The sequence below is a fragment of the Urocampus carinirostris genome, chromosome 1, assembly GCF_059441175.1.
Source record: "Urocampus carinirostris isolate Australia breed hairy pipefish chromosome 1, RoL_Ucar_1.0, whole genome shotgun sequence".
Lineage (NCBI taxonomy): Eukaryota > Metazoa > Chordata > Actinopteri > Syngnathiformes > Syngnathidae > Urocampus > Urocampus carinirostris.
In genome coordinates this window covers 70484886-70512813 of record NC_142349.1, presented here as the reverse complement: position 1 = coordinate 70512813, position 27928 = coordinate 70484886, and the positions used below count along the sequence as shown (strand labels likewise).

The 27928-nt window shown below is 39.8% G+C and overlaps 1 protein-coding gene across 2 annotated transcripts; it reads right to left on the bottom strand.

Annotated features, from left to right (window-relative positions):
* Positions 1-27647, bottom strand: cop1 (COP1 E3 ubiquitin ligase). Of its 2 annotated transcripts, none has more exons than XM_088349981.1 (20): positions 26955-27647; positions 24469-24528; positions 22208-22305; positions 20471-20535; positions 20259-20378; positions 16146-16214; positions 15991-16050; positions 15772-15848; positions 14320-14383; positions 14105-14219; positions 11379-11511; positions 10032-10175; positions 9845-9953; positions 9685-9766; positions 9464-9580; positions 7590-7707; positions 5284-5408; positions 5012-5172; positions 4836-4880; positions 1-846 (listed from the first exon to the last, which is right to left on the bottom strand). In XM_088349981.1, exons 1-20 carry the CDS (start codon positions 27317-27319, stop codon positions 829-831), a joined length of 2145 nt encoding a protein of 714 aa, XP_088206107.1. In that variant the 5' UTR covers positions 27320-27647; the 3' UTR covers positions 1-828. The 2 variants fall into 2 exon arrangements, with proteins under 2 accessions (XP_088206107.1, XP_088206099.1); XM_088349973.1 differs by having other exon boundaries at positions 11379-11514; positions 26955-27646.
* Positions 27648-27928: the final 281 nt, after the last annotated feature.

Sequence of the window (27928 nt, the reverse complement as noted above, 5' to 3'; positions counted from 1 at the left end):
TTGATTGAAATAATTTATTCAGCAATACAAATAAAAAACTCCTCTTCTTCCATCCATCACAAAATAGCTAGGCCTTAGTGGAGTTCATCAAATCCTCTCGACCAGTTGATGTTAACATCGACCATATTATACAAACATTGAAACAATTGTCTTGTTGCTTGCACAAATGGAAGTATTTCTGTTTTCCACTGCTACTTTAACATAAGCTGTTCCGGGCCACACCTTTGGTTACATAAAGAAAACTGGTTACGCAATCTGCCCATTACTCATAATTGTCCTTTTTTTTGTTTAAAAATGCAATTCGAATGTCCGAGGATTGACTTGCTATTTGACAAAATTAAATCCAAGACTGGTCATTCCTAATCGTTTCTTCCATCTTGGAAAACATACGACATATAACAAAGCTGATAAATATTCGGGGCTGTGTTAAGAATTGATGCGGGACTTGAATACTAACTTGTCAAATTGTTGTGTGAACTTAGCTTCTCGGTGGATTTGAACCCTTAAGAGCAAAACAAAATTAAAAAAGGCTAAAAGTTATTTCTGATTGAAAATAAAATAGGCCTTGGTGCAGCAGATACAACTGTAAACAAAAATAAAACTAAGTTTTCTCCTATAAAATGGCAATATTTCATTTTACGTTGAAGTTTAGCCAGATTTCTTGGGGTTTCAAGTCTCTGCTCGGCCAAAATCCAATCATTAAATCACCGTTTACATCAGTTCTCTGTGGGCAGGTCGACATGTTGGCCTCAAGCTTCCAGCGGACTCATCATCAAACGTCCAGCTCAAGGTATGATGGTGGTTTTCATCACTTCATCATTTTGGTCTTCAGACAAGCTCAAGTACCTGTGCAAAGGTGAATGAATGAATGAATGAATTTACTTTTATTGTCATTCTTTGTAACCATATACACAGAACGAAATGTCGATACACGTGACCCGTACAGTTAAACTGTAGCGAGCCGATGCAGCCGCAGCCAAACAGGGCGCAGCCATTTTAGTCATTAGGTGACCAAACCCCCAATTCCAACCCTTAATGTTGAGCGCCAAGCAGGGAGGCAATGAGTATCAATGTTGTAAGTCTCAGGTATGACTCGGCCGAGGCTTGAACCAGCGACCTGCCAGTCTCGGAGCGGGCGCCCTACCATCTAGGCTACCGAGCTGGTACACACCTTTGGTTACATAAAGAAAACTGGTTACGCAATCTGAAATAAAATATGCCTTGGTGCACCAGGTATCACATTTATAAACCTTGAACAGGAAAGATCACTAAAGGTGGGAGGGAACACACGAAGTGTTTGCCAACAAAAACCTACAATTTATAAAACAGTGCGCACACTCAACTCTTAAAGTCGGCTGATATAAGGTAACAGTCCCATTATGCCTATAAAAGGCCAGAGGAACATCTTTATGAATATTCAAATGTACCAAACGCGAAGAGGTCTAAAGTAGAGTAAAGAACCAAAAAGTCAAGTCAAGTCATGTTCATTTGTATAACCCTTACTCACATGGAGTCTAAAAGAGCTGCACAGACCACAGACTATTGCAAACTACAGACTATTATGACAGCATCCCCTATCTAAAACCGACATGAGGGCAAATAATACACAATATTAAGGTGTTTGACATAAATATTCATTCTTTGTTAAGGCTTTAAGACAGAAAAACCAAGAGATATTTTCTAAGGGGCGGCAGTGGCTCAGGAGGTAGAGCGCTCGTCTTGGGATCAAGAGATCGCAGTTCGAATCCCGGCTCCTCTGTGTTACATGTCGAAGTGTCCTTGGGTAAGACACTGAACCCCTATTGCCCCCAATAAGCAGGTTAGCGCCTTACATGGCTGCATGGCCTCTATTGGGAAATGTGAAGCACACTGTAAAGCGCTTTGGGAAGTCTTGACTTGAAAAGCACTATATAAATGCAGATCATTTCATTTTATTTCATTCTAAGCGCAATACATTTATTCAAAAACAACGGGAAAACATTTTTTTCATGTTTGGCAATAAAAGTGTTAACTGGTTTGAGTGAATGCAATTTTACACCGGGAACAACTCGCCACGCTATACAAACTGAATTTTGTAACGTTTCCTTTAATTGTCGTAGTTGTTAGAAATCATGTAAAAAAATTCCAAAATAAAAGTTGGATCAGTGCAGGACGTCAGCTCTTCAACATATATCCGGCCTTTAGTGGCCGTGTGGAGCCTTTAGCTTGCATTTATTTTAAAAATCTCAACTTTTGATAGATATGACAGAGAGAATTACCTCTTATTTTGACAGACACCCGATTACTTTACGCTTTGAAAAAGCACAATATTATTTATTGCGAAGTGGAGGTTATTGTGGGGGAGGTGGACTGCCAGGATTTTTTTTTCTGTGCTAGGCGTTGGCATCAGGAATGCCAAATGCCAAAAAGGCAGATGGGTGGCAGCATATTATAGATGCTGTCAACATTGTTACCTCAGAGGACCAGACCGTGGCAGGAATAAAGAAGTAGGCCGACATCAAAGTGGAAGCCAAGAAGCGGATCGCCCTACATCGCAGGTGTGCGATGTAACTATCATGCACAACAACCATTACATTTTAGTAATTAATAAAAACTATTGAATGATAATAGTTAAATCATTGATTTATTTGTTTTTGTGTGTGCTCCTGGGAGTCAATCTTGATTACCGTATTTTCCGCACTGTAAGGCGCACTGGGTTATAGGGCGCACCCCCGAAAAATAGTTTTTGGTCCTATATTTTCCATACATAAGGCGCACCGGATTATAAGGCGCTACAATGGGAACGTCGACAAAACAGTCAGATAGTTCAGTCAAACTTATTACCCCCTTAACATTCCCAAAGCTTGCAAAGACGCAAATACGTGTCTCAGACACGTGCGGATGCGGTGTCCGTACGATGTCACCAAACAAACATTTCTTTGTTTCCATTTTATTTTTTGCTGGCAACTGTGTGGACATCAAAGTAAGAATTTTATTGTGCAGGGCAACGGGGTTCTTTACCGTGCATATGACAATAAACACTTTGAATTGAATTTAGTTTGGAAATGGACTTATCACAGAAACATTCAGATCGTTCTAAAACAGGATACCGGGAAAATATAAAGCCGCAAACCTCACCTAAGTTCTCTTGCAGCCTTCACGCTCATTAATGATACGTAACCATGGTCTTCTTACAACCGTGAGTGTAGGAAATCCAGGAGAGTAAAGTATTTACAAATACAGAACAGTAAAAATTGTTTTCTCTATGCCGTAGTGCAACCGAACGTGTGATTCACATTCATCTTTTTCGGCCAATTGCAGGCTTTGTTTTGTCCCTTTAGCCTATGCGAGCCTGTAAATGGTAAAAAGGATCTGCCCCCTTTACCTCCGAATAACTTTAGCCAATATTGACTGATTCAAATGATGATTGACACATTGGTTAGGAAATGAAACGCCGGTATATAAATCCCAGCATACACCGCGGACTACTTCGCCTTCGGGAGAAAATCTAGTCGGCGGCTGCTTGCTTTAGTTGCAAGACTTTGCGACTTAATATTCATCCATATACAAGGCGCACTGTATTATAAGGCGCATGGTCAGCTTTTGAAAAAAATAAAGGCTTTTAGGTGCGCCTTATAGTGCGGAAAATACGGTATATCTTACCTAATATCAGACAACTTCAGAGTAGTTACTTTGTTTTTTCAAATATACTCAGCTTCAAATCACTAAATCCAACAAAATATTCATCCTTTGAGTCCCTTTTACCGGTTAAAAACTCCAACCCGGAACACTCGGCCACTTCCTTCGAAAAAGGCCCACCCAAAACAGGGCAAGGTTGAAATAATCAACACAGGTCTAGAGCACCCTCTGGCAGTTTAGTGTGAAAATAACCCGTGAAGTGATCGACGGTACCGGTTATAAAAAATTGAAACTCAATGATCTAATAACGTGTCAATAATTTCACAAACAAGTCGCACCCCAGGGGAAACTATACAAAAAAAAAACCCTGCAAATTATTGTCCGGAAAATACGGTATTACCTTTCATTTACAACATTTTGGGGTAACTATGTTCATGCAGACATAGAGCATTTGAGCGCTAGATGGCAGTGTATCCCAATAACTACAAAGCCCCGAATACACTTCCTTGTGATCGACTAGTACCTCTTTTGCGATTGGAGATTGACATAATGAACACCCCTGCTTAAACTGAATGAAAATTTCTATCCATCTACCCTGGTCATATCCCTCGAGAGGGGTTACCGACCGCAAGACACATACAGAAACAAAGAAAATAAAAAAGGAAAAAAGTACCAAAAAACACACAAAAGCAGTGGACTCATAACACCATCCATCCAAAAATCGCGGCCTTCCTCTTGGTCTCCTTCCATTTACTTCTGCTCTGTAGACTCTCTTCAACATTCGCTCCTCATCCATCCTCTCCATGCGTCCAAACCAACCTAGTACTCTCTTATCCACACACTTGCTCAGTTCCACTACTACTCCAGTTCTGTCTCTCACAATTTCATCTCTCGATCTATCCAATCTTGTCACTCCTCAAACACTTCATCTCAAAAACATTTAATATCCTTCTCAAATCTGCGTTCAGGCTCCAAGTCTCTGCACCATACAACACAGTCGGCACAGTCACACTCTCATACAGTCCTCTCTTAACATCCATACTCATGTTACTCATCACTCTCCTCAGAGCACCCAAAACCTTGCTTCCTTGATTCACTATATGCCTTTTCGAGTGTTATCTATACAATTCTTCTTTTTTCCTATTACATATATGTGGCAATTTACCTTAATTAAATATTCCACACAACAAGTTAGGAGATTGAAAATGTACACAAACCTTGATTGTTCCTTGACTGTTGGCAGCTATCAACACATTTGACTCCTGAAAAGAATACACCTTTAATAACAGAACAGCAGCATGACTTAGATGACAACAGGTTATCTTTAGACTGACTGTTATATAACGTCCCTAAACTTTGATAGCACATAATGATTGCAAATAACAAGACTTACTCCATCGGGTAAGGCCCTCCAACAAACAGCACTGACAAACTCGTTGATGTCATCTTCCTTCTTCTCTTTATCCAGTACACTCTTTACCGTATCAAACTTAAAGGTTAATAGTGTCTTGGAAAGTCCTTTGTAGTAAAGGTACAAGGAATTGTTTTCACTCCCTGCAAACATAGGCAAATACAGTTGGAGATTGCGTAGCGAACCAAACAAAGAAAATGTGAATCACTATTGAGAAATTGTCATTACATATTGAAGAACACAATGACATTTACCACAGGCAATGTAATCCCCATTAGAAGCCAGGCCAACAAAGTTCTTCTCATTAATGTGACCCTTGAAGGAACGCAGGCAATGAGGTTTGTTGACATTCCACAGTTTCAGCTGACTGTCTGTTGACCTGAAATGTGATTATGAACAACTTTTTGACTCGGACAGCATGATTTCAAAAGCATACTCGGCATGGGACAAAAAAAACAATAAATATTCCCATAAATATTTATCATGTTGGTGAGTGGGGAATGCATTTCCTCAACAGGGTCCTTTTGAAAGTACCTAGAGTTGTATTGAAAAATCTGGCAAAAAAAAAAAATTGGTGAGATTCTTCTAAAGAATTCAAATCTGCCACAAGTGCTGAATGACTGTGATCAGGATCGTTTGGCTTTGGTTAAGGCCTGCAATCCACCTATGCTAGCAGAGCTATTTGTCAACTGCGGGTTCCTGAAGCCCTTTTAGACTTTTTTTGTGATTAAGAACCACTCTGAAAAGTTGCCTGCCTAGCCATAAAGTTGCCTGCCCCATTTTCCCCAATTTGAAACGCAATAAGACGACTCATCTCAAAAACCCATTGTTGCAAAGTATTAAGGATTGATAATCAGAATATATAACAGAACACTTTAAAACCAAGTTTATTATAAATCTACTTATAACATTCATTGCATGTATACGACACTGCTGTTTTCCATCTGCCATCAGTATGTGCCTGTATTTACTCATCTTCATTTAAGCAATGCTTACGTTGCGTCGTCTGCTACAAGCCCCCTGAACTCCTCTTTCTACGATGCTTTTAATGTACGTTTACGTTTTGTGGCGTCATCAATTTTGTTAGCTTCTTTTGAATCTTCTGCGGCTGAGGTTTTGGCTTGATTCCTAACCACTTATCCATTTTTCTTGTGTTTTCTGTGAGTCTACTTTGGAAAATGATATGCAAATGCACGACCTTATAACGCTCGGGCAAGTCCAGAAGCACGAAGTTATTCGATGCAGGCTTCTGATTGGCTGCCGAGTATGCAAAATGCCAAACGAACCAAAATTCCGAAATTTCCAAACCGAACAAAGATTTAGAAATCAGAATAAAACAAAAGTTTGATGAAGTTTTGTAAGTTGTCCGCCCGATGTAAAAGATGCACGCCCTGGACGTCCGGGCAGACGTTATTTCAGACACTGATATTGTGTTTTAATGTTTCATTGCATTGGTATTAACTTTCTATTAGGTGCTGCATAAAAGATCTAAAATATTTTGGTCCCTACGAACAGAATAATGAATCATAATTTAAACAAAAAAAACAAAAACAACAAGGAAACTGTTTTCGTCTGAAACTTCACACTTGGTGACAGGAAAATATGTGCTTATGATGGGTTTGTACACCTTTTTATGGCAAAATTCAAGCCGTTTTTAAGGACTTTTACAGCTAATTTTCCAATTCTCCCAACACTTTTGATTGCACTATTCTTTTCCTTCAGGAACATTGAACTATTATAATTTACGCAAGTCTGTAAGCTCTACAGTGTAAATATATTTTTCTGCCTTTTATCCTCAAAATAGTTTTTTTTTTCACTTTAGTCTTTATTACATGTCTAGCCTGAAGTGCAATGTCTAATCTCATTGCATACAATGTTTCACAACATTGATATCAATGACAATAAAAGACATTTCAATTAAAAACCATTAACAGACCAACAACCATTTTTAAAACCTGCCTGTGCATTTATTAAGACACATGATTTTAGATCGTGAGTAAATTGTGGATATATTTCTTTCACTACTCTCTTTGGGTAAAAATGACAGTAACATGTTCCGTACATTTTCAGTTGCAGGAAGTTCTTCCCGTGACAATTTACCATTGGGAAACGCTACCTTAATTTTTTTGCACGGCCTATTATAAATGTCCGTAATTGATGCGTAATCCACAATTCATAGTGCCCTGTTTTGATGTAGCATGCACTTGTCCTCTTGGGCTAACCTGTGAGGAGCGATGAAGCTTCAAAGGACAATGCTGTACAAACTAATGCCAGCTGCAGTTAATCATGAGGAAGGAATAAAAACGATGGTAAAGCAGAGCTACCAAAGAGTAGTGTCGGTGTCATTCTTTTTAAGCAGACTTGTTGAGAAACAAGGCAACAATTTCGAACATTCACAAGCACTGAATCCAAATTCCAAGCGCTTTACAAATCTTGAAAACACAACATTAAAATGCAAACATTTTCAAAGATTTTAAACACCCTTAAGGACCCTGTAATAGCACATAATTTGACTTGAATAAAATAACTACAGAGTTATGCATAAACAAAGAAGACTTACGCGGAAACTATTTCCTCTCCATTGACAAACTTAGCGTAGGAAACTGCTTTTCGATGGCCTTTAAACACCATGATTGGCTGCTTAGTGTTGCGGAGATCGTAGTAATGGACACAGTGATCTGCAAACAAAAAAACAAAACAACACTCAAAATGACAGTTGCTGCTTTTTAATTGTATCAAAATGTATTCATTTTGTCACTCTTCTTTGGACTTCATCGATAAGATCAGCAAAAGGCAAGCAAGTGAAAAAATGTTTTGCATACTCTACATTTCTTTCAAGCAGTAAATTACTTACTTTCATTGGTACATTGCCTAACTAAGACTTATATTGGCCTATTCCAACGCAGTTGAAAATTGTTGCCATGCAAGGACATGTATTAATTTGATCAGAATGCTCTTAAAATAATTAATACCTTTCAGTCTCAATCTACACCAGAAAAATAATAATGATTTTTTTTTTTTAAATGCGCATTTTTACCTGAAATTTAGACATTCTCAGTTGCGCACCGTGTTGTTTAGAGGCCTTACAGTAGCGCCCCTCCTCTTATGCTCCGTGTGCGAGTGTGTGTCTGCACAGCGACTCGCAGGAGGAGAAAATCGTCTTTTAACCCAGCCACAGAAACACCAGCGCGCGATAAATGAATGAATAATGAAAGCTTCTTCATCGAAAAAATCTCGTTCTTTCACTGACGACTGGGGGCTTGTGCAAAAAATGACTGTGCTGTTTGTGCATTATGCCTCGAGAGCGTTGTACCTCGCACATCAAGTGTTAAACGTCATTACGAGACGAAACAAGAATTCAAGGCGTACACATTAAACGCGCCGTGTGCAGGTACGGCAAACACAGACCCTAAAAACCTTTGTCACTGCTAAAAACACCACCACTGAAGCAAGTGGCGGGCCACTCCCGGGCTGCGCGACGGAGTGAGTTCGGCGTCACACGGCGCGACGCGAGAAAAGGCGGCGGGCATGAACGGGCTACCCCCGTCACTGGGGGGAGCCCGCTTGTCCGACGACCCCAGTGCGACGACAGGCGGCCGTCCGCGCGCGGCGGGTGAAAGGCGGCGGACATGTGCGGGACCCCCGTAACTGTGTCGGTGTCGTGCGTATCGCGCCCGAAAGTACCCGCGCCGCGGGTTAGGGGCTCGCTCGCGGGAGTGACCGAACGGCACCCGCGGTGCGCGCAAGTAAAAACCCTGTCGTGAATTTGTCTCCGATCGTCCCGGGCGGACGTAAATTCGCCCAGCTGTACAACTCATAGCGGTGGATCACTCGTCTCGTGCGTCGATGAAGAACGCAGCTCGTTGCGAGAACTAATGTGATTTGCAGCTGCGATTGGCTGGCAACCAGTTCAGGGTGTGCCCTGCCCACTGCCCGGAGATGGCTGGGATGGGCTCCAGCCCCCCCGCGACCCTAATAAGGATAAGCATCGCAGATAATGAGATGAGATTTTTTTTTTTTGAAGGTGCGCCGCTACTTTGCGGATTTTCACTTATTGCGGGTGGTTTTGGTCCCCATTAACCGCGATAACCGAGGTCTTACTGTAAAAAAAAAAAAATGGTACGAGTCATTGATCTTTGTGTGGCACACTGATTTACAAGGAAATTTTAAAGTGACACTCCACACCGAAAAGGTTGCTGACCCCTGATCTACACAAACCCCAAAACTTAAAGGCAAGGTGTTGTCAACTTCTCTGATGCAGAGATTTAGAGGTAAGGCTGTGAAAAACAAGAGTTGTTTGTTTTGATCACTGTTTGTCTTTGTCTTCAATAAATATAAAATAAAACGGACACCACATGACAAAGTATTTCAATGGCTCCTGTTAAATGAAAAACGAGTAGACAGAGTAAGTTGCTACTATGGCGACACATTTACCTGCACATCCAAAGGCCAGGTGATACCGAGATGTTGGACTGAACTTAACACAGCAGACGTTGGCCTTGGCTTCAATGCTGGCTACAGAGTTGTTCAGATTGGTTGACCATAACTTCACTGACAACCGAAACAAATATTTTTAAAGAGGAATAAAGGCAGTGAAATGGTGTCAACATTTACTTTATGCGATGATAAATCCAAAAAGTATGTGATTGAAATACCTTTGGCGTCATCAGAGCCAGATGCCAACAACTTTGGGTCCATCAAATTAAAGTCAACACTCCAGCACCGTTTCTCGTGTTCCTGAATACAGAACAACAGGGTTGTTTAAAAAATGCAGCAATTTAACAATCAAAAAGGGAAAGTTGGAGATTAGCAAACCTGGTACACTTTGGACCTGTGACCGGTAAATCCATCCCACAATATGACTGTGCCCTCATAGTCGCTGCTGGCAAGGAGGTTCTTGTGATAACTGCTCCAGCTGATACAGCTACAAATAAAAAAATAGGATGATATTTGTTGTAATATGGACATCAAATTCAAGAAAAGGTCAAGGAGGGACTTTCACCTGATTTTAGAATTACACGTCATTTCGTTGACAGGGTAGTGTATGTCAACTGCATCTTGGATTACTGTACCATACTCAAATACTTTGATTTTCTTGGTCACTCCAGCAATGGCAAAGTAGTCACAATCACGGTCAAACTCGATACTGCAACACACACATTCACGTGTCAATCAATGTGAAAATGTTTTACAAATTTTAATACAGCCCCAATTCTCTTTTTTAATTGCCATATTGTTTTAAATTAATTAAAATGAATTTTAATTAGAGGTGCTGTCCGGAATTTTGAAATGTACTACTCGCTGACACCATCTTCTGGCTTAAGTCATCATTGCAGCCTCTGTCATGGTACTTGAGTGGCATGTGCAAGTACCTGCATTTATTAGACTCGATCCCCAAAAACTCATTTCATTTTCATCTTTGTGAGGGTTGGAGGTTGGCATTTGAACTGTACTTAAAGCAGTCATTTTCTTACTTCTACCATTTTTATGCTACACTAACAGAAAATCGTGAGCATGTGCATGAAATAACAATCTTTGATGTATCAAACCAATACATTTTTACTATTATATGGTTGGATGGTTGGTTGAATTACCACTAGGGTAGTAGGGGCACCATTTTCTGTGGTGTGTCTTGGTCAAGTAAAGCCTGGTGGTGCCCATCCATCTTCATGCCAACATATGTTTCCACCCGGTCTCAAATAGGGGACCTTTCGTGTGTAAGGCGAATGTGCTAACCACTGCACTACGGAAAGAGACAGCAGTTTTATTTGTGTAGTCTGTGCTGTTAGCAGTATTCACACATAACCAACTACATGGCTTTCTACTAGCAGACAATTATGCCATTAAAAATGTCACTAAAACCACAAAAAACACAGTAGCAAATTAGAATTCATTGTTCTTCTTAAATTTGACTGGGGCTGCTTAAACACCACTAAAAGTAATTGTGCCCATCTGTTGCGGATATCTTATTTCCTTTTTGCAGTGCACTGTGCAAGATGAATGGCCATCATTTTGAACTGGTCAATAGAGGGCGCAGAGACATCACCCTTAACTTTCAAGCTCTTGAAGTCAAAAGACTTGTTGAATATTTTATGTTAATATATATTATAGTTAAACAAAAGAACCAAATAAGTAATTACAATGGACTTGAGTTAAGTTGTTTGCGGTATGGTAGGTCAGAGTTACATAAATACATTTTGCAAAATGTTGAGTAACTCATTCGGAGGCCAGAGTCTCACAAGCTTTCTATATGAAACACTTGAAAATGTTGTAAAAACTAAGCTGACCATATTTCATAAGTTTACATTCCCTAATAAGTATTAGGGAAATAAAAACAAACAAATCATACCTTGAGACAATACTAGAGCCATTATAGAGGTCGCTAGCATAGGAGAGAGTGGCCAGGGGTCGCACAGAATTGTAGCGTGTGAACTTGGCAAGACACTCCTTAAAGTCATCCAGCTGGTTGAGGTTCCGCCCTTCTTCTAAACAAAAAAGTGAAAATTTCTCAAGACAGAGACACATGCGTTGCATGTTGACATACTTAGGATACCACAAAAATGTGTGAGCATTTAATGTTGGGGAAGATATGCAAGATTAGAACAGGAAACAAGTGCCAGAAATTTGATTTTAATTGCCGTTAGCAAAGACCAATGTGTAGATCAGTGGTCGGGAACCTTTCGCTCGCTAGCTGTATATAGCTCTTCTCAAAAGTACATCTAGCCGAGGGACAAGATTGAGCACTTGTAAACCTTTTTTAAGTTTTTTAAAACAAGTATATGCGAAGCCATGTATTGTACTTGCGAGGTTCTTGCCCGTGTATGGACAGTTTACAGTCAAGGTGTCACATTAACAGATCCATTTTGGCTGAAAGTCTCGAAGGAATCCTTTATGTGGAAGCTCATTAAACAACGTATGTTCACTGTAGAGATACTTTATGATGAAAACCCAGAGAACAAACTGTGTACACCCTAAAACACCAGCCAAGCACCAAGAGCAATTTAATTGAGTGAAAGGCAGGATGAGCGGAGCACGCACTCTGCCCAGCGCTGTCTGTGCCGGAGGTAAATACGTCAGTATCCTTGTTTGCAGTATTTACATAATAATTTGACGAGCCTCAAAAAAAATCTCAATATTTTACTTTCCTAGCTCTTTGGGTCGAACAGGTTAACGACCCTTGGTGTAGCTCAATGAACTCTAACCCACACTCAGCACCCGAGGTTATATTATTTAGCTCGGGATTTTAAAGTGTACAGCAACCGACTCGGCTGCTTGATCATAGCCCAATACACCAACTCCCATCTTAAACACTGAATTCGTATACATGCATAATTATTCGGACAATGAAACGACTAACCAGACCATAGCAATCCAAGAACATACAGTCGGACTAAAACCCTTAAAAGGGGCGGCAGTGGCTCAGGAGGTATAGAGCTCGTCTTGGGATCAAGAGATCGCCGGTTTGATTCCCGGCTCCTCAGTGTTACATGTCAAAGTGTCCTTGGGTAAGACACTGAACCCCTAATACCCCCAATAAGCAGGTTAGCGCCTTACATGGCTGCACGGCAGCTATTGGGAAATGTGAAGCACACTGTAAAGCGCTTTGGGAAGTCTTGACTTGAAAAGCGCTATATAAATGCGGATCATTTCATTTCATTAATCTGATCCGTGTGCGCGTTAACAAGGCTTTACATAATGGAAGTATTTAATGTCTAATCAGATTATTGCTTTCATCCAAACATACATATTGTCTGGGCCAAAACTGGGGCGCTGGATCAGAATCAGTTGCCACAACAGCCCAAAGACCTTTGTTATCCATAATACATTTGCAAATACTCCCCCTGAACCTATGATATTTAATTGGCTCTATTTGAAAAAAAAAAAAAATTAATAATACTGTACTCTATTTGCACTTAGTTTAATAGATGTGCTTGGGTGTTTTTTTTAACCACAACAAATTGTTTTCTTTAGTTGGTCAACAGTCTAATCCCATTACAAATGTCAGGATTCAGAGCTACTTGCTCCTATATGTTGCTCTCGCACTTTGCAGTCAATGGAAATAAAGGTGCAAGAATTGATCAGGTTCCAAAGACTAGTTCAATTAATAAATTCATTGCATTGGTCTTTTAACTATCATATTTGGGAATTTGATGGATATTGGTATGTGCACTTTTATTTATTTGACGGGCGGATTATTTAGGCTCAGATACAGCAAAGTCTTTCTCTCTCCCGCCTTCTGTCTCACATGCTACCCACCTCGCGCCTTCTGATTGGATAAGCGATCAGCGGCAAAGCCACTGAAGCAGGACAAATAATGTTAGAACAGCGCCAGCTCTGCTAACTCTGGAGTCAAGACCGGTGATAACATTGATATTTTTATAGTCCCTGGTAGAAATGTGTGTGTGCTTAAAAGGTAGCGTAAAAATTGTCATTAACTTGTTTTAGGGAAGCACATTGAGGTGGAGATAGATATAATAGCTATTCTCATAACCTTGTCACTCAAGTGTGTGTGTTTGTGATTGCGAGAGAGCACAAAAAGCAGGCTAAAGTGAAAGGCTGAGTGATTAGATGTTATCATAACATTAGTTGTTTGAACCTGTCTCTCAAACAGAAGTACCCACGTTTTCCATTTCGCCAGCTCCGTAGTAATTTCTATGCACTTTTTTATTCAAGTTAAATTAAGTCATATTGGTTGATATCTGCCCTGAAAAACCTGTAACGGTCTATCCTTAATACAAAGTTATGGTAATACAGGTGGTGACACATGGAAAAATGACATTTGTTACTACAAATCATAAATGAAATGATCTGCATTTATATAGCGCTTTTCAAGTCAATGACTTCCCAAAGCGCTTTACATTGTGCTTCACATTTCCCAATAGCGGCCGTGATCTGTGCAGCCATGTAAGGCGCTAACCTGCTTATTGGGGGTATTGGGGGTTCAGTGTCTTACCCAAGGACACTTCGGCATGTAACACAGACAAGCCGGGATTCGAACTGGGATCCCTTAATCCTAAAACGATCGCTCTACCTCCTGAGCTACTTAAAAAATGCATACAATTGACAGTGATTTACCAGAGATGCGTGACATTTTGTTTGAAAAGTAACACTGCTCAAGATCTTCAAAATGAGCGGTCAATCTTTTCCTCCTTGATGCTAGAGTGCTGTTATACCATGTCTGCCTTTTTCCCTGCGTTGGAGAAAAGATTAGTCAGTTCAGGAGGTATGGAAGATCAGAGGCAGTATGATAAAAAAACATTAAGTGATTTCATATCGTTATTCTTGCTTACTTGGGTTGTTCCACCAAATTCCGGCGGCTGGCTGTAGCTTGGAGCCTCCATTATGCTGCTACAGCTATTTCAAGAATAAAAAAAAATACAAAGACTCACAATTATTCTCAAATAAATCCTTTAAATGGATTGCATAGTGCGGCTGCTGGTCTATGAAGAATAAAGAGACAGTGTATAATATTTAGTAACTGGCGGTACAAAACACTTTCATTATGAAACAAAAAATGGATTTAAATACTTGGCAAAATACATTGACTACCATCTATCCATTATCTACACCGCTTATCCTCAGTAGGGTCGCGGGGGTGCTGGAACCCATCCCAGCTATCTTCGGGCAGTGGGCAAGGGACACCCTGAACTGGTTGCCAGCCAGTCGCAGGGCACAGAGACTGACACCTCCCTTGCTCATACAAACTTAGGGACAATTTGTACCGGGCAATTAACATAACATGCATGTTTTTGGAATGTGAGAGGAAACCGGAGTGCCCTGAGGAAACCCATGCAAGCGCGGGGAGAACATGCAAACTCCACACAGGAGGTTCGAGCTCATGACTTCAGAACTGTGACGCACAAGCGCTAACCACTGTGCCGCCGTGATGCCCATGCTAATGTTATTTTTTATAAAAAAAATGTCACGTCAAGAAATGTGCATTTCTTTTCCAAGGCCAATTTTCCAATTTCTTCAGTACCATTAGATGTATTTGACATTCACATATGCAAATTTTATTCTTGCGTTTGCAGCTATCAAAACATATGATTAGTTCTGGAGTAAATCAGGAACATTTTTGTTTTAAGACAAATCTCTCCGCATGTTGGGTAAAAATGTACCATGTATTTCACATTTTTAGTTGCAGGAAGTTCTTCCCATTACATTTTACCACTGTGAAACGCTACTTTGATTTTTTGCATGGCCCATACTAAAGGTCCACGATTGATACGTAATCCTTGCACTAATGCAAAATCCATAGTCCCCTGTTTAAGTCGCATGCACCTGTCTCATAAGGGGCAATGATGCTTCATAGGACAATGCCATACAAATTAAAGACAAGCTGCCGCGAGTGCAAAAATACAATGGCAAATACAAGCCACCAGAAAGCAGTGTCTTAGAAACATGGCAACAATTTCAAAGATTTACAAACAATTCAGCCAAAATTTAAGCACTTTTCAGTCCTAGAAAACACAATCTTTTCAAATTCAAGCATATTTTAGAGATTCCAAGCACCCGCACGAACCCTGTACCCGTCTAAACCAAGAGGTGATGTTAAATTCCATGTCGGGGAGTCCATTATTTCCATTGACATGATCACCCCACAATGGTTTCATATTAAATTTCAAACAAAGCACAGGCTACCCAGCATCAAAGAATACTTTGACCTTGAAAATTTCAATTGTTTGGCACACGGGTCATGAAACAAAGCTGAGATAATACAATTTAATGGGGTCGAGGTGTACCTGGGTGATGGTGAGGGCGCCTCAACATTGGGCACTGTACACTCTGCCTCTACTGGGGAATACAGCCCGCTCATTTCCTGGAAAAAAGGAACATAAATAAAACGCTTGGCTGACTGAGGGGTGACAGCTTCCAGTTTGTGGTCATTGATCCAGAATAAATTGCTCTGCTCCTGTCTTTCTTTTGGGGTTGTTTTTCACGTTTGACTCTATAAATCATACCTCAACACGCTTAATGTCCTCTTCCAGGAAGTTAAGCTCCTTTTGTAGTTGCTCTAATTGCTGTTGAAAACAACGGGGGTGTTCAGATGATTTTTCATTTCATCAATGCATAAAATAGATATTGTTTGCAATTGCTTGGTGCTTGTGGCCTGTACCTCTCTCTTGTTTCTTCTGGCTTCGTTAAGAAACTCCATGAGAATCTGTCTCTGGGCTGCTTGGGATTCCTTGTTCACAGAAACAAATTGTAGATTGCATTATTCCAAGAAAAGGCAAAAGTGACAAGTTGGCGGAATACTGTTACAAATCATAAGCCTAATGACGTAAAAACTGTATTTAAAAAAAAGAGGACTTTCAATGAAGCCCTACCACATGAGTTTGTATTTGGCAAATAACTACACTTGGTGCTTGCAAGAGCCAAACTTAGTCTTGTCGCATTTCAAAGTGTTGTGCGATGTTGACAACTGCGGCGGGAGGCTTTGCATACTTCAAATACTTTCCCTTACAAAATCATTGGCAATAACCGAGATCTGTTTTGTATTTATGAAAAGATATGTTATGAAAAAACAAGGCCACTTCCTAGATTTTAGATCTGGTGTGTTGGAGTTGTATAAACATAAAATATGACGCGAGAACATATTTAATTAAAGGACCATTTTTTCATTGGTGAATTACTCTTATTCAGGGATCAGAATGGAGATTTTCATTTTCAGCTGAAATAGCCAGGGTCCAGGGCGGAGCCAACAGCATTTATCTTATTTGCTGTGTGAAAATTGCACTAGAATGAATTAAATCCAACAAAACAGAAACCATGTATTTTTTTCAGTTTTAAGATGTTTAAAACAATTGGGGGATTACAATGTTACAACCATCACCATTGTTGTTGTGTTTTGATGATGAAGATGGACCTTGTATTTAGCTACTAATCAACAATATATATGAAAATATATACATTAATAACCATTCATCATTAATTTGAAAATAGAATGCACAAACTGAACATGCTTAAAGAAAATACATGTCAGTCTGTGACAGTCTTCTCCAGCCATGACCACTTAAATTTATTCTTGATTCCTTTATCAATCTCGGAGACAAAAGCCTCGTCTTCTTTTCTTAGTATTTTCATATTTACTTTTTCAAACACTCATTTCACCGTTTGAAAAGACCGGAAGGAGCGCCATGTTTGAGAAAGCCAATGCTCTGAACAAAAGCTCCGCTGATTGGTTATCAGCGAACCTATCGACCGATGGTAGGAGTCGATCTATTTGTTGTGTGTTATAGATCTAATGCGCTGCGCTTCTTTTTGCCGATTTTTCTCGCGATCTCTAACTGCTAACTTGGGGTGATGAAACAGTCACGTATCATACCTCACCCCCCCAAAATATTTTCTCATCGAATTTAGACGATTTACGGGAATGGCCTTTGGGATTCAAAAACAGCGGAAATCCGCGGATCCGCGGAAAATTCTGATCCCTGTCTTATTACAAATCAGTAAAACAAAAAATAAACCTAATTAATGTAATGGACAAACACTTGGATGTGAAAGTAAATCATGGCATAGAGATCCAAGCTGTATTGAGTGAGAAAAAACAAATTAAGTGTTCATTAATTAGTAAAAAACTTAACTGGAGTCACCAATCTTTTTGAAGCTTAAAGCGACATTTTAGTGATTGATTAGCACATGGGGCTACATTTTTTTCTGTTTTTTTTCCAACATTAAAACATGTAGCAAAGTCAAAAGCTTATCCCAAATTTGACTAGGTGCTGCGATTGTAACTTTAAATATAGTATACGATCCAAACACCACAATCAGCAACATGAACAGAAAATTATACCTGCAATTAGAATTTACAGACCTTTAAAGTCCGGGTCCCGCTGAAAGTAATCCAATGAAAAAAATGTATATTTCCGAAGTTAAGGGTGGGAAAAATATATACCGGTATCCACTATTGTCCGCTGCAACAACAAAGAGATTTAACTCAGCTTCACCCCACTTCCCGTCAGCCCGCGTTTGCTCCGCCCCTTCTTTTTAATTCGCTCGTAAAAAACATATCACAATAAGTCTCTAAAATAAATACATTACAAAAATATACAGTTGCAAATACATATTATACGTGGTTACACATATTTACAAAGAAAGACGGTACACCGAGAGAGTTTTCAAAGCTTTAATAATAATAATATAATTTTCATCCCAAACCGTGCCTGTGAAAGGTACCAACGCGCTACTAATAACATGCTCGCAACGCATCGTGCGTATCTGTTAAAAAAAGCCATACCGCAAATGCAAAATTCACGGTTAACCGTCCTCATCTTTCTCCTTATAACTGCCGCCATCAAGGGCGACTTCCTCATTATCGGAAAGAACCTTTGTCAGACTGACAATTCGTTCGCAAACTAAGAGGATGCCGTCTACCTCGGCGCACTTATTCCACCGGTCTAAATCTTACCTTTTGTAGTCGAGTGCCGCTGGTGGCAGTTAGAAAAATTACATAAATTGGCCGCTTCACTGAATAAGCCGCAGGGCTGAACATTTGGGAAAAAAGTAGCGGCTTATAGTCCGGAATTTACGGTACTTAGCTTTTCTTAGGAGGCCATATTAGTGATCCTTGTGCTGAACACTACCAATTTTAGTTTGGAGGGAATTATTTATTTGGAACCGACTTTCCTCAGAGTCCGATTGAATTGATGAATTTCTTTACAATGTAATGAGCCGCTGAAATACTAGCTTAGCTGTATAGCAGTGCTCCGCAATTTGTTTTGGGGGACAGATGGGGCTGGGCACGCAGATGTTTGACTGAGAGAATACAGCAGCCAATGAAAGTCGCGCACACACTGCTTGCAAACTTTGCCACGCCTTTATTGGCTAGTGCAGTCAAAACTTGCCTCTGATTGGCCGGCACCGTTAAAACCCAAACTGACAATTCTGGTTGGTCCATCACTTCATTGTTTAAATAAGAAGCACAAAACTCTGAATCCATGGAAAAAAAACAAACAAAAAAAAAAAAACCGCACTGTCTTGCGATAACACAATCACACTACGCCACATCGCTATATTAATTACTGTAAATTCCGGACTATAAGCCGCTACTTTTTTCCCTAACTTTCAACCCTGCGAATTATTCAGTGATGCGGCCAGTTTATGTAATTTTTCTAACGGCCGCTAGCGGCGCTCGAGTGTTGCTACCATTAACTGCCCTGTCAAAGCTATATTATTATTATTAAAGCTTTGAAAACTCTCTCGTGGTATCGTCTTTCTTTGTAAATATGTGTAACCCATGTATAATATGTATTTGCAACTGTATATTTTTGCAATGCATTTATTTGTATTTATTTTAGACACTTATTCTCATATGTTTTGCACGGGTGAACGAAAAATGAGGGGCAGAACAAACGCGGGGTGCCGAGTTTAAGTGGGGACCGCTAAAGGTGAGAGACAGAAAAGGAAAGAGGGGGTAAAAAGTTGGTTAAAGAAAAAGGAGTTGCGTGAGTAAATGTGTTCATCTGATATATTTTTCCCACCCTTACGTTTGGAAATATACACTTTTTTCCTTGGATTACTTACAACGGGACCCGGACTCTGCAGGTCTGCATCAAACCTTAAGTACCGATATCATTTTCCGTTCATTTTGGCGGCTGTGATTTTTGGACTGTGAACTTTAATGAGAGGACATTTAGTTTCAATCGCGGGACTTGAAGTCGGGTTTAGGTTAATTTTGTGTTTGTGTTACATGTTTAAATAATAATAATAATAATAATAATAATAATTTCCTTGTATTGTCATTCTGTGTAACAATGTACACAGAACGAAATGTCGATTGCACCTGACCCGTTGTAGCGAGCCGATGCAGCCGCAGCCAACAGAGGGCGCCGCCGACCACTTTTTAAGTCTTAGGAATGACTCGGCCGGGGCGCGAACCACCGACCTCCCAGTCTCAAAGCGGGCGCCTTACCATCTAGGCTACTGAGCTGGTACAAATGTGGGCGCATGCGGCTTATATACAGGCGCGGCTTGTGTATTTACAAAATCGTCTTTCCTCTTAAAATGTGGTGGGTGCGGCTTATAATCAGATGTTCTCTATAGTCCAGAATTTACGGTAGATTTCGGTTAATCGTGCAGCCCTACTTTACTATCTTTTTTAAACCTCAAAACATGACAACTAAACACAAATGTGTAAAAATGTCTAGCAATTTCCTACACTCAGATTGCATATCATCCGAAAAGGGCTTAGGACAAGAAAGAGATTTCTGTGTTGTGGGTGCAGCCTTACCGCTTCCAGCTGCTTCTTCTTCTGAACGAGGAGTTCCAACATGAGATTGACATTTGCCAGGTCCAAGTTCTCTTGGTCTGGACTTAACACATCTTGGAAAACATGCCATCTGGATCCATTCTAGGGGTCAAAAGAGAGAGTTCAGTAAAATAGAACTGGCATTCCCCCTTTTCGGTAGCATATGATAAAATTGGGACTGCTGTTTTACTTACGGGATGATCCAATTTAAGTCTTTTCTCCTCTGATCTTTGCTTCTGCTTAAGGATTAGTTCATTTACTAGGAGTGGGGAAGAAGAAAGAAAATATTTGAGTAAATTACAGAAAAATTGGATGGAACACCCAACAGCAGACTAGGTTCACAAATGAACATCACATTTGAAACCTAATAAAATTCTACACGACACTTGGCTTCATGTTCTTTGTGGTCAAATCAATCAGAACTGCTCAAAATTGTCAATTTTTAATTAATATATAAAATAGACATGCATTTCAGGTGGATTGGCCGGTCCAAATTGTCCCTAGGTGTGAATGAGCGAGCGAGTTGTCGGTCCCTGTGTGCCCTGCGATTGGCTGGCAACCAGTTCAGGGTGTCCCCTGCCCACTGCCTGGTGATTGCTGGGATGGGCTCCAGCACCCCCGCGACCCTACTGAGGATAAGCGGTGTAGATAATGAGATGAGATATAAAATAGATATGGTTTGCAAAATTGCTTGGTACTCATGGCTTGCAACACTTTGTTGGAGTTGTATAAATACAAAATGATGACATTGATTACTTTGGCATCTTAGCAATAGCAAGGTTTCTCTTTTCCTTACACACATAAAATTATTCACTGTTTTTAAGCCTATAATATTTATCACTTCTGCAATAATATGATAAGTATATTACTAGCTTAGAAGCAAAGGCAATTCAATTTCTCATAGAAAAAGTTGTTAGGTTGGAGATAAGCGTACCTTATTAACAGGAGCAAAACAGTAAAAATTGTGTTGGAATTTTCACAGACAAGCGATTGGAGAAAAACACCGTGCTGAATGTGTTTTTTGTGAGGAATCGGCATTTTAAAATGGCCAAAAACTCCGAAACTATGACTGATTCAGCAGTACGAGTCTTCTTTCACGGGTTCAGAGTTAGTGACAAATGCAATGTAAAAAAACAAACAAAAAAAAAACCATTTCCAGTAGTAAAAAATATTAAATAAAGGAAAACATATCAGTGTTATCGTTTGCCCGCGTCCCTGCGTCCTAGACGCATCATTTTTGCTGGGGACGCACAGTCTTAAATCAACGTGCATCCCCGGGATGCAACTTTTTTGACACAAAATTGTCATTATTACCCGATTACATTATTTTTTAAACAAAGAATTACCGCACTACAAACTTTTCATCAGGCAGATCCAGCAGATGTTGTTTTGGTCTCACGGTTCGAGTTTTTGTCTGCACGCCGATCTCCAGTTGTGTAGTGAAAAGTCCGTCTCTTTTTAGAGAACCGGCTTTTTCGGCTCAACTCATTCAAGAGAGCCGGCTCTCAAACGGCTCACTTGCTTTGATGCATTATATTACGAATTATGATGTTGTATAAAGAAGTTAAGAAAAAAGAAGTTATAAAAGGAGAAAATGAAAAAAAGACAGGTTTGTGGTTATCCCTTTAATCGGTATATTACCAACAATAATTTGATGCAGAAAACAGATTAATAATTTGATGATTAAAACTGAATGAATATATAGATTTATATTATATATTTGTCGCCGATTTACAATTTAAACCTCAATGACAGTAAATTTGGGGGACCCATAGATCTCTGTTGGGACCCATAGATTTTTGAGCATGCGAATCCCCGGGACCAATCACTTTTCAGAGGTAAAATGAACACTGACATATTACAAATGTACATATACAAGTGGAATGGGTTTCAGATATAAATGTAAAATGATGCTTTCAGTTCCTGCCTACCAAGGAAATTTGGGTATAGTTGATCCACGTTATCAACTATGTAGTTGCACTTGGGACACCTGTTGCTATCCTCCAAACTCTGGCGGATGCACTTGAAGCTGCAAGTGTTAAAAAGGACACTTTTAATTTTTCAAAACAATTCAACAAGTAAAAGGACAGCATTTAAAAGAACAGCACTTAAAAATCTTTCTGAAAAACCCCCCTGTAAAATTAAAGGTTAATTATTTCTGGGAATGTGTCTGCATCTTGGTAACAATGAATACATTGCCCAATTAACTGGCAGCTCTAATCTTTTCTGTGTAATGAACTGGTTTCACGAGAGACAAATATGCTAAGACAAAACTATTAAAACCAAACTACATAATAGTGGCTTTAAATAGTAAGAGCCTTGTACTTGACTGTCTTCAATGAACTGGTCTGACTTTCCTTCTCTGATTCAGGTTATTACCACTCACTGCATGCTTGCTGAACAGCACACCGATTCTGACTCCAGTTACTTTATTCACGCTCAGAAATGAGATGCGGATATTGGTTGCATTCAATTTGTCGACATTATTACCCAAAGTCTCATGACAAACTATACCGTATATTCATGACCATGCTCTCCGGTCTCCCAAAGCCCAAAATCAAGAGCCTTCAGCTGGTACAAAGTGCTGCAGCGAGGCATTAAAGGCTATACAAAAAAAAATGACTTGACTTGACTAGATATTTGGGCTAACTTGTGTGCTGGGATTGTTGTTCAAGCTTTCACAAAAGCTCGCATCATTTCCGAGGAGCCGCACGGCACGGAAAGTGACTGACAGTGAAGAAAGTAAACTGTTTGATCGAGATTCAGCCCAGCGATTCTGTTCAGAAACAAAGGATGAAGGACTTCAATGATTTAGTTTGATAAGGATTACCGGTAAAAAATGTGAGTAATCAATACTGAAATAAACAACAACCAGACTCAGTTTTGCTCCCGTTGTATTTTTTAATACGCACATTTGTATGCTTGTGTAGTTGTATGGCGGCCATAACAGAGGGCACCTGCGACATATTGTGCGGTACGCCTTATAAATATTAAATACAGGAACATGATGTGGTCTATAAAACGCTATTTGTATTTGCAGCAGGCCCATATTTCAAAAAAGTGAGAGAAGAAAAAAAATAAGAATTCAAAGAGAGTATATTTGTTTTTGGGATTTTCAATTGCACACTCGTTTAGCAAGCTGTAATTCAGACATTTCAGTCATTGATACAGAACACTAAGTGTATGGATGTGCGGTCCCTTCTCAAGGTTTCTTCATTTTCCTCATGTTGATGTTTTTGAGTTTTTCCTTGCCCTCATGTCGTTTCCAGATCAGGGGATGGTATAATAATAGTCTGTGCAATAACCTGTGCAGCCCTTTGAGACTCTTTGTGATTAAGGGCTATACAAATAAAAATGACTTGACTTGACTTAACACTAGCCACCCTAAAATGAGGAATTAGTAGATAGATAGATAGATAGATAGATAGATACTTTGTTCATCCCCGAAGGGAAATTCACATTTCCAGCAGCATCCCTGAGCTGAGAACAATCGAGAACAATCGAAAATAACACGGGAGCTGCTGGAGTGGCTGCCATTCGTGACGGCGCCGGAAGAAAAGATTCTATTTGAATCATGTACAAACAAACAAACAATTGAATCATGTACAAACAAACAAACAAACAAACAAAATATTCATAATAAAATGGGGGGAAAATAATTTCTGATACTGATATAACCAGGTAAAACTAATTTTAAGTTACTTGTCCAAATGAATGTATTAAAATAATTAGTATTAAAATAATAGTGGCTGTTCAAGGTAAACAGTCTAAGCTTAGAGGGACTGTGTAATATTTAGTGCCACCTAGTGGTGCATAAAAACTTATATTTAGTAAAAAAACAACAACTTTGATTTGAATAATAGGCAAAAATACATGAACTATCATACCAATGTTTATTTATTTAAAAAAAAATCACAAGTTGAGAAAAATGTATCTCTTTTACACAGAGGAATCCAAACCTAGGTTGCCGCCATGTTAGTCCGGCATCAAACTGCCACACTGTGGCACTGGCCCTGGCTTGCACCAGACAACACAGTGCCCTCTAGTGGTCAAATATTACACAGTATGACATTGGTAGTAAATACATGGGAAATGCTTTCTCCTTGTTCATTAGATCCAAAAGCCTCATACAAGAAAATTGTTCACGCTACAAATCAGCAATCACCAAGAATGGCTCAAATTATTCACTCACCAAAAACTATGTCCACACTTGGTCATGTGTGCCTCTTCTATCATTTCAAAGCAGATGGGGCTGGAAATAAATGAGAAATGTTTAGCAGCATACACAGTCTATATACATACACTACCATTAGGATAAATGTATGTTGACACATGAACAGATTCTTATGAGTAAGGTAAAAAAACATAACAGGAATCACGTGTGTTGGGTCATCCTAACAGCCCAGAAAATCATCGGCTGCTCTTTGCCCAGACTGGACGGCATTGTTGGCTTGCGTTGACAACATTATTAAGGACAGTTTTTCCCAACTTTTTTGGAGCAGAGGCACACTTTTTTTCCATTTAAAAATCCAGAGGCATACCACCAGTTAAAAATGATTAAAAGAATTCCCGGCACCAATTTCATGCAGCAGGGGTAAACCAGCGAAAGCTGTCGGGCCCCGCTGTTGAACAGAAGAGTGTGTTGTGTTACCCTGACCCGAATGAAATGGCCGCTTTCTTGTGTCCCGCTTCATCCGGAGGGACGAAAGCATGACCAACTTGGGTGCCGAGGTGTTTAACTTGTTTAGGTTTTTGGGTGTTTGGGTTGGCCATGGTCCAAAGATTTTTGTGTGTTTTTTTTTTTAATCCTTTCCCCTTTTTATTTTCTTTGTTTTTGTATGTGTTTGTCTTGCTGTCGGTCAACCCTCTCGAGGGATATGACCAGGGTAGATAGACCAATTTCATCCTTTCTTTTCATCTTCAATTACTAAGCAGCCTAAATTGACGATAATACATTTTACTGCTCATTTGTGATCATTGTGGCTCAGGAGGCAATGCAGGTTTGTTCATTTTAGTGAATAATTTTGCTGTCATTTTCATTTCAATTCCATTTTTGACTTGTTTTTCCAGTTTTACTATAGTTGTATCTATTTTTTTCTTATAAAAATAAGTAAAAAAACATTAACAAAAAAGGTTTACTAGGTCCTAACTTTTTCTGTTTTTGTTTTGAGTAAAATTGGAAAGTAATTATCTAAATAACCAGAATCATGTGCAAGACCTTTACTTCATTTGATTTATTGGGATTTTTATGCAGTACAATTTATTCAACAAACAAATTAATAATTAAATATATTATATTAAATATAATATATTAGCTGATAATTACTTCTTTAAAAAATAAATAAAATGGTTATTTGTTGCTACCTACGGATAAATGTTAGTTACTTGGCTGATCACTGGAAGAAAGCAAGAATACTTAACAATGGCATCCTTTTTTGCAAATTATAATTTGGGAAATTGGGCAGCACGGCAGCGCAGTTCTTATCGCGTGTGTGGCACAGTTCTAAGGTCTTGGGAACCTCCTCTGTGGGTTCAAATCCAGCTAAAGGACTTCCTGTGCGGAGTTTGTATGTTCTCCCCGTGCTTGCGTGGGTTCCCTCCGGGCACTCCGGTTTCCTTCCACATTCCAAAGACATGCATTTCAGGTGGATTGGCCGGTCCAAATTGTTCCCTAAGTGTGAATGATCGAGCGAGTTGTCTGTCCCTGTGTGCCCTGCGATTGGCTGGCAACCAGTTAAGGGTGTCCCCTGCCCACTGCCCGATGATTGCTGGGATGGGCTTCAGCACCCCCGCGACCCTACTGAGGATAAGCGGTGCAGGCAGTAGAGCGCTCGTCTTGGGATCAAGGGATCCCAGTTCGAATCCCGGCTCGTCTGAGTTACATGTCGAGGTGTCCTTGGGTAAGACACATAACCCCTAATAAGCAGGTTAGCGCCTTACATGGCTGCAAGGCCGCTATTGGGAAATGTAGAGCACATTGTAAAGCGCTTTGGGAAGTCATTGACTTGAAAAGCACTATATAAATGCAGATCATTTCATTTCAGCTAATGAGATGAGGTAGTGTGTTGGCAAGTTTCAGTTTTTTCTGCGGGGTGTGTTAAGGGTGGCGATGTCTCTGGGGAAGAAACCATCTCTGAGTCTAATAATAATAATGGTGTAATAATAATATTTAATCTGTGCAGGTCTTTGGGACCTCATGTGATTAAGGGCAGGGTTGGGATACTTTAACTTGATTACTTTCAATTACTTTTGGATTACTCCAATACCAAATATGCTAATAAAAGACAAAATAAACTAAATATGAATAAAATTATGACTCACAACACGTGGTAAGCTTTCTCTCCTGGCTTATATCTCTTTGATCTCCGGCAAAACTAACATAAAATGCGACAGAAACAAAATGATAATAAATCCAAACAGCTTGCCAACATCATTTTTGCCGTTCCATGTATTCCGTTACTCCCCAAGCCTGCACAAAATTTAGTCATTTTATTCATATTTAGTTTATTCGGTATTGGAGTAATCCAAAAGTAATTGAAAGTAATCAAGTTAAAGTAACCCTACCCAACCCTGATTAAGGGCTATACAAATTAACATGACTTGACTTGATTGTTATGACTTTGCACCCAGGTTTTTGACAAAGTTTCCATGCACGTCTCGTATTTTACTGCCACTCACCAGACAAAATCGTTGCTTTTATCTTCATAGGAGTTCAACAAGCCGTTGCAGAGAGGTGCTTGATGGAGAGACCTCTTCCTACTGCCAGAGGACGCGGAGGGTCTACTGAGGGAGGCGAAGCCACTTCGAGACGACGATACAGCGACCAAACTTGGCACCGAAATGCCATTGTCCCCCGAATTCGCCAATGTCCGTGAGGGCACAACATTGACTGAACTGTTCCCGTTGCTCGTGACGCCGTTGCTGCCACCGCTTGGGTTGACGGTGCCTCCTGAGCCGCTGCTGCTGCTGCTCGTACTGCTACTGGTACTGGGCACGGAAGGCGCAGCAGCAGCAGCGATTTGCGGGGATCGTTTATTCGACATCGTGCAAATCCCACTCAAAACTCTCCAAAATACGAAGTGACACTGTTCAAAACATCCGAGCGCTACAGTATGGCTACCTGTGTTGACTGTCCAGCTAGCTACTTAGTTTAAATGCTAACATCTTGCAAGCGGGTGAATTTTACTTAAATTAGCGTTTCCTTGCCTATTCGGTCATATACACATTTGAGAAATATATAGGTTAAGGGGAAATTTGAACATTGTAAGAATAAAAACAACAACCTTCTTTGCTGTGCAGACGATTAGCCGGCTAAAAAATATCGCAGCAACGCTAGCTCGAGCTTCTTCGACTGCTAAAGTGCGCAGTATCCGACTGTCTTTTTACGTATCGCCATCTAGTGGATACGAAGAAAAAAGGAACAAGTTGTAATTATCTAGCCATCGTTTATTCTGATTTTCTTTTGATCAATCTAGCAAAACCTATTTGTATAGCAATAAAAATGCAACTTAAGTGTTTTATAAATGCTTTTAATGTGTGAATTTCCCTGCGGGGATGAATAAAGTATCTCTCTCTCTCTATCTATCGTAGCTATCTATCTATGGTATCTATCTATGCGGTATCTATCACTTTATCTCTCTATCTATCCATGG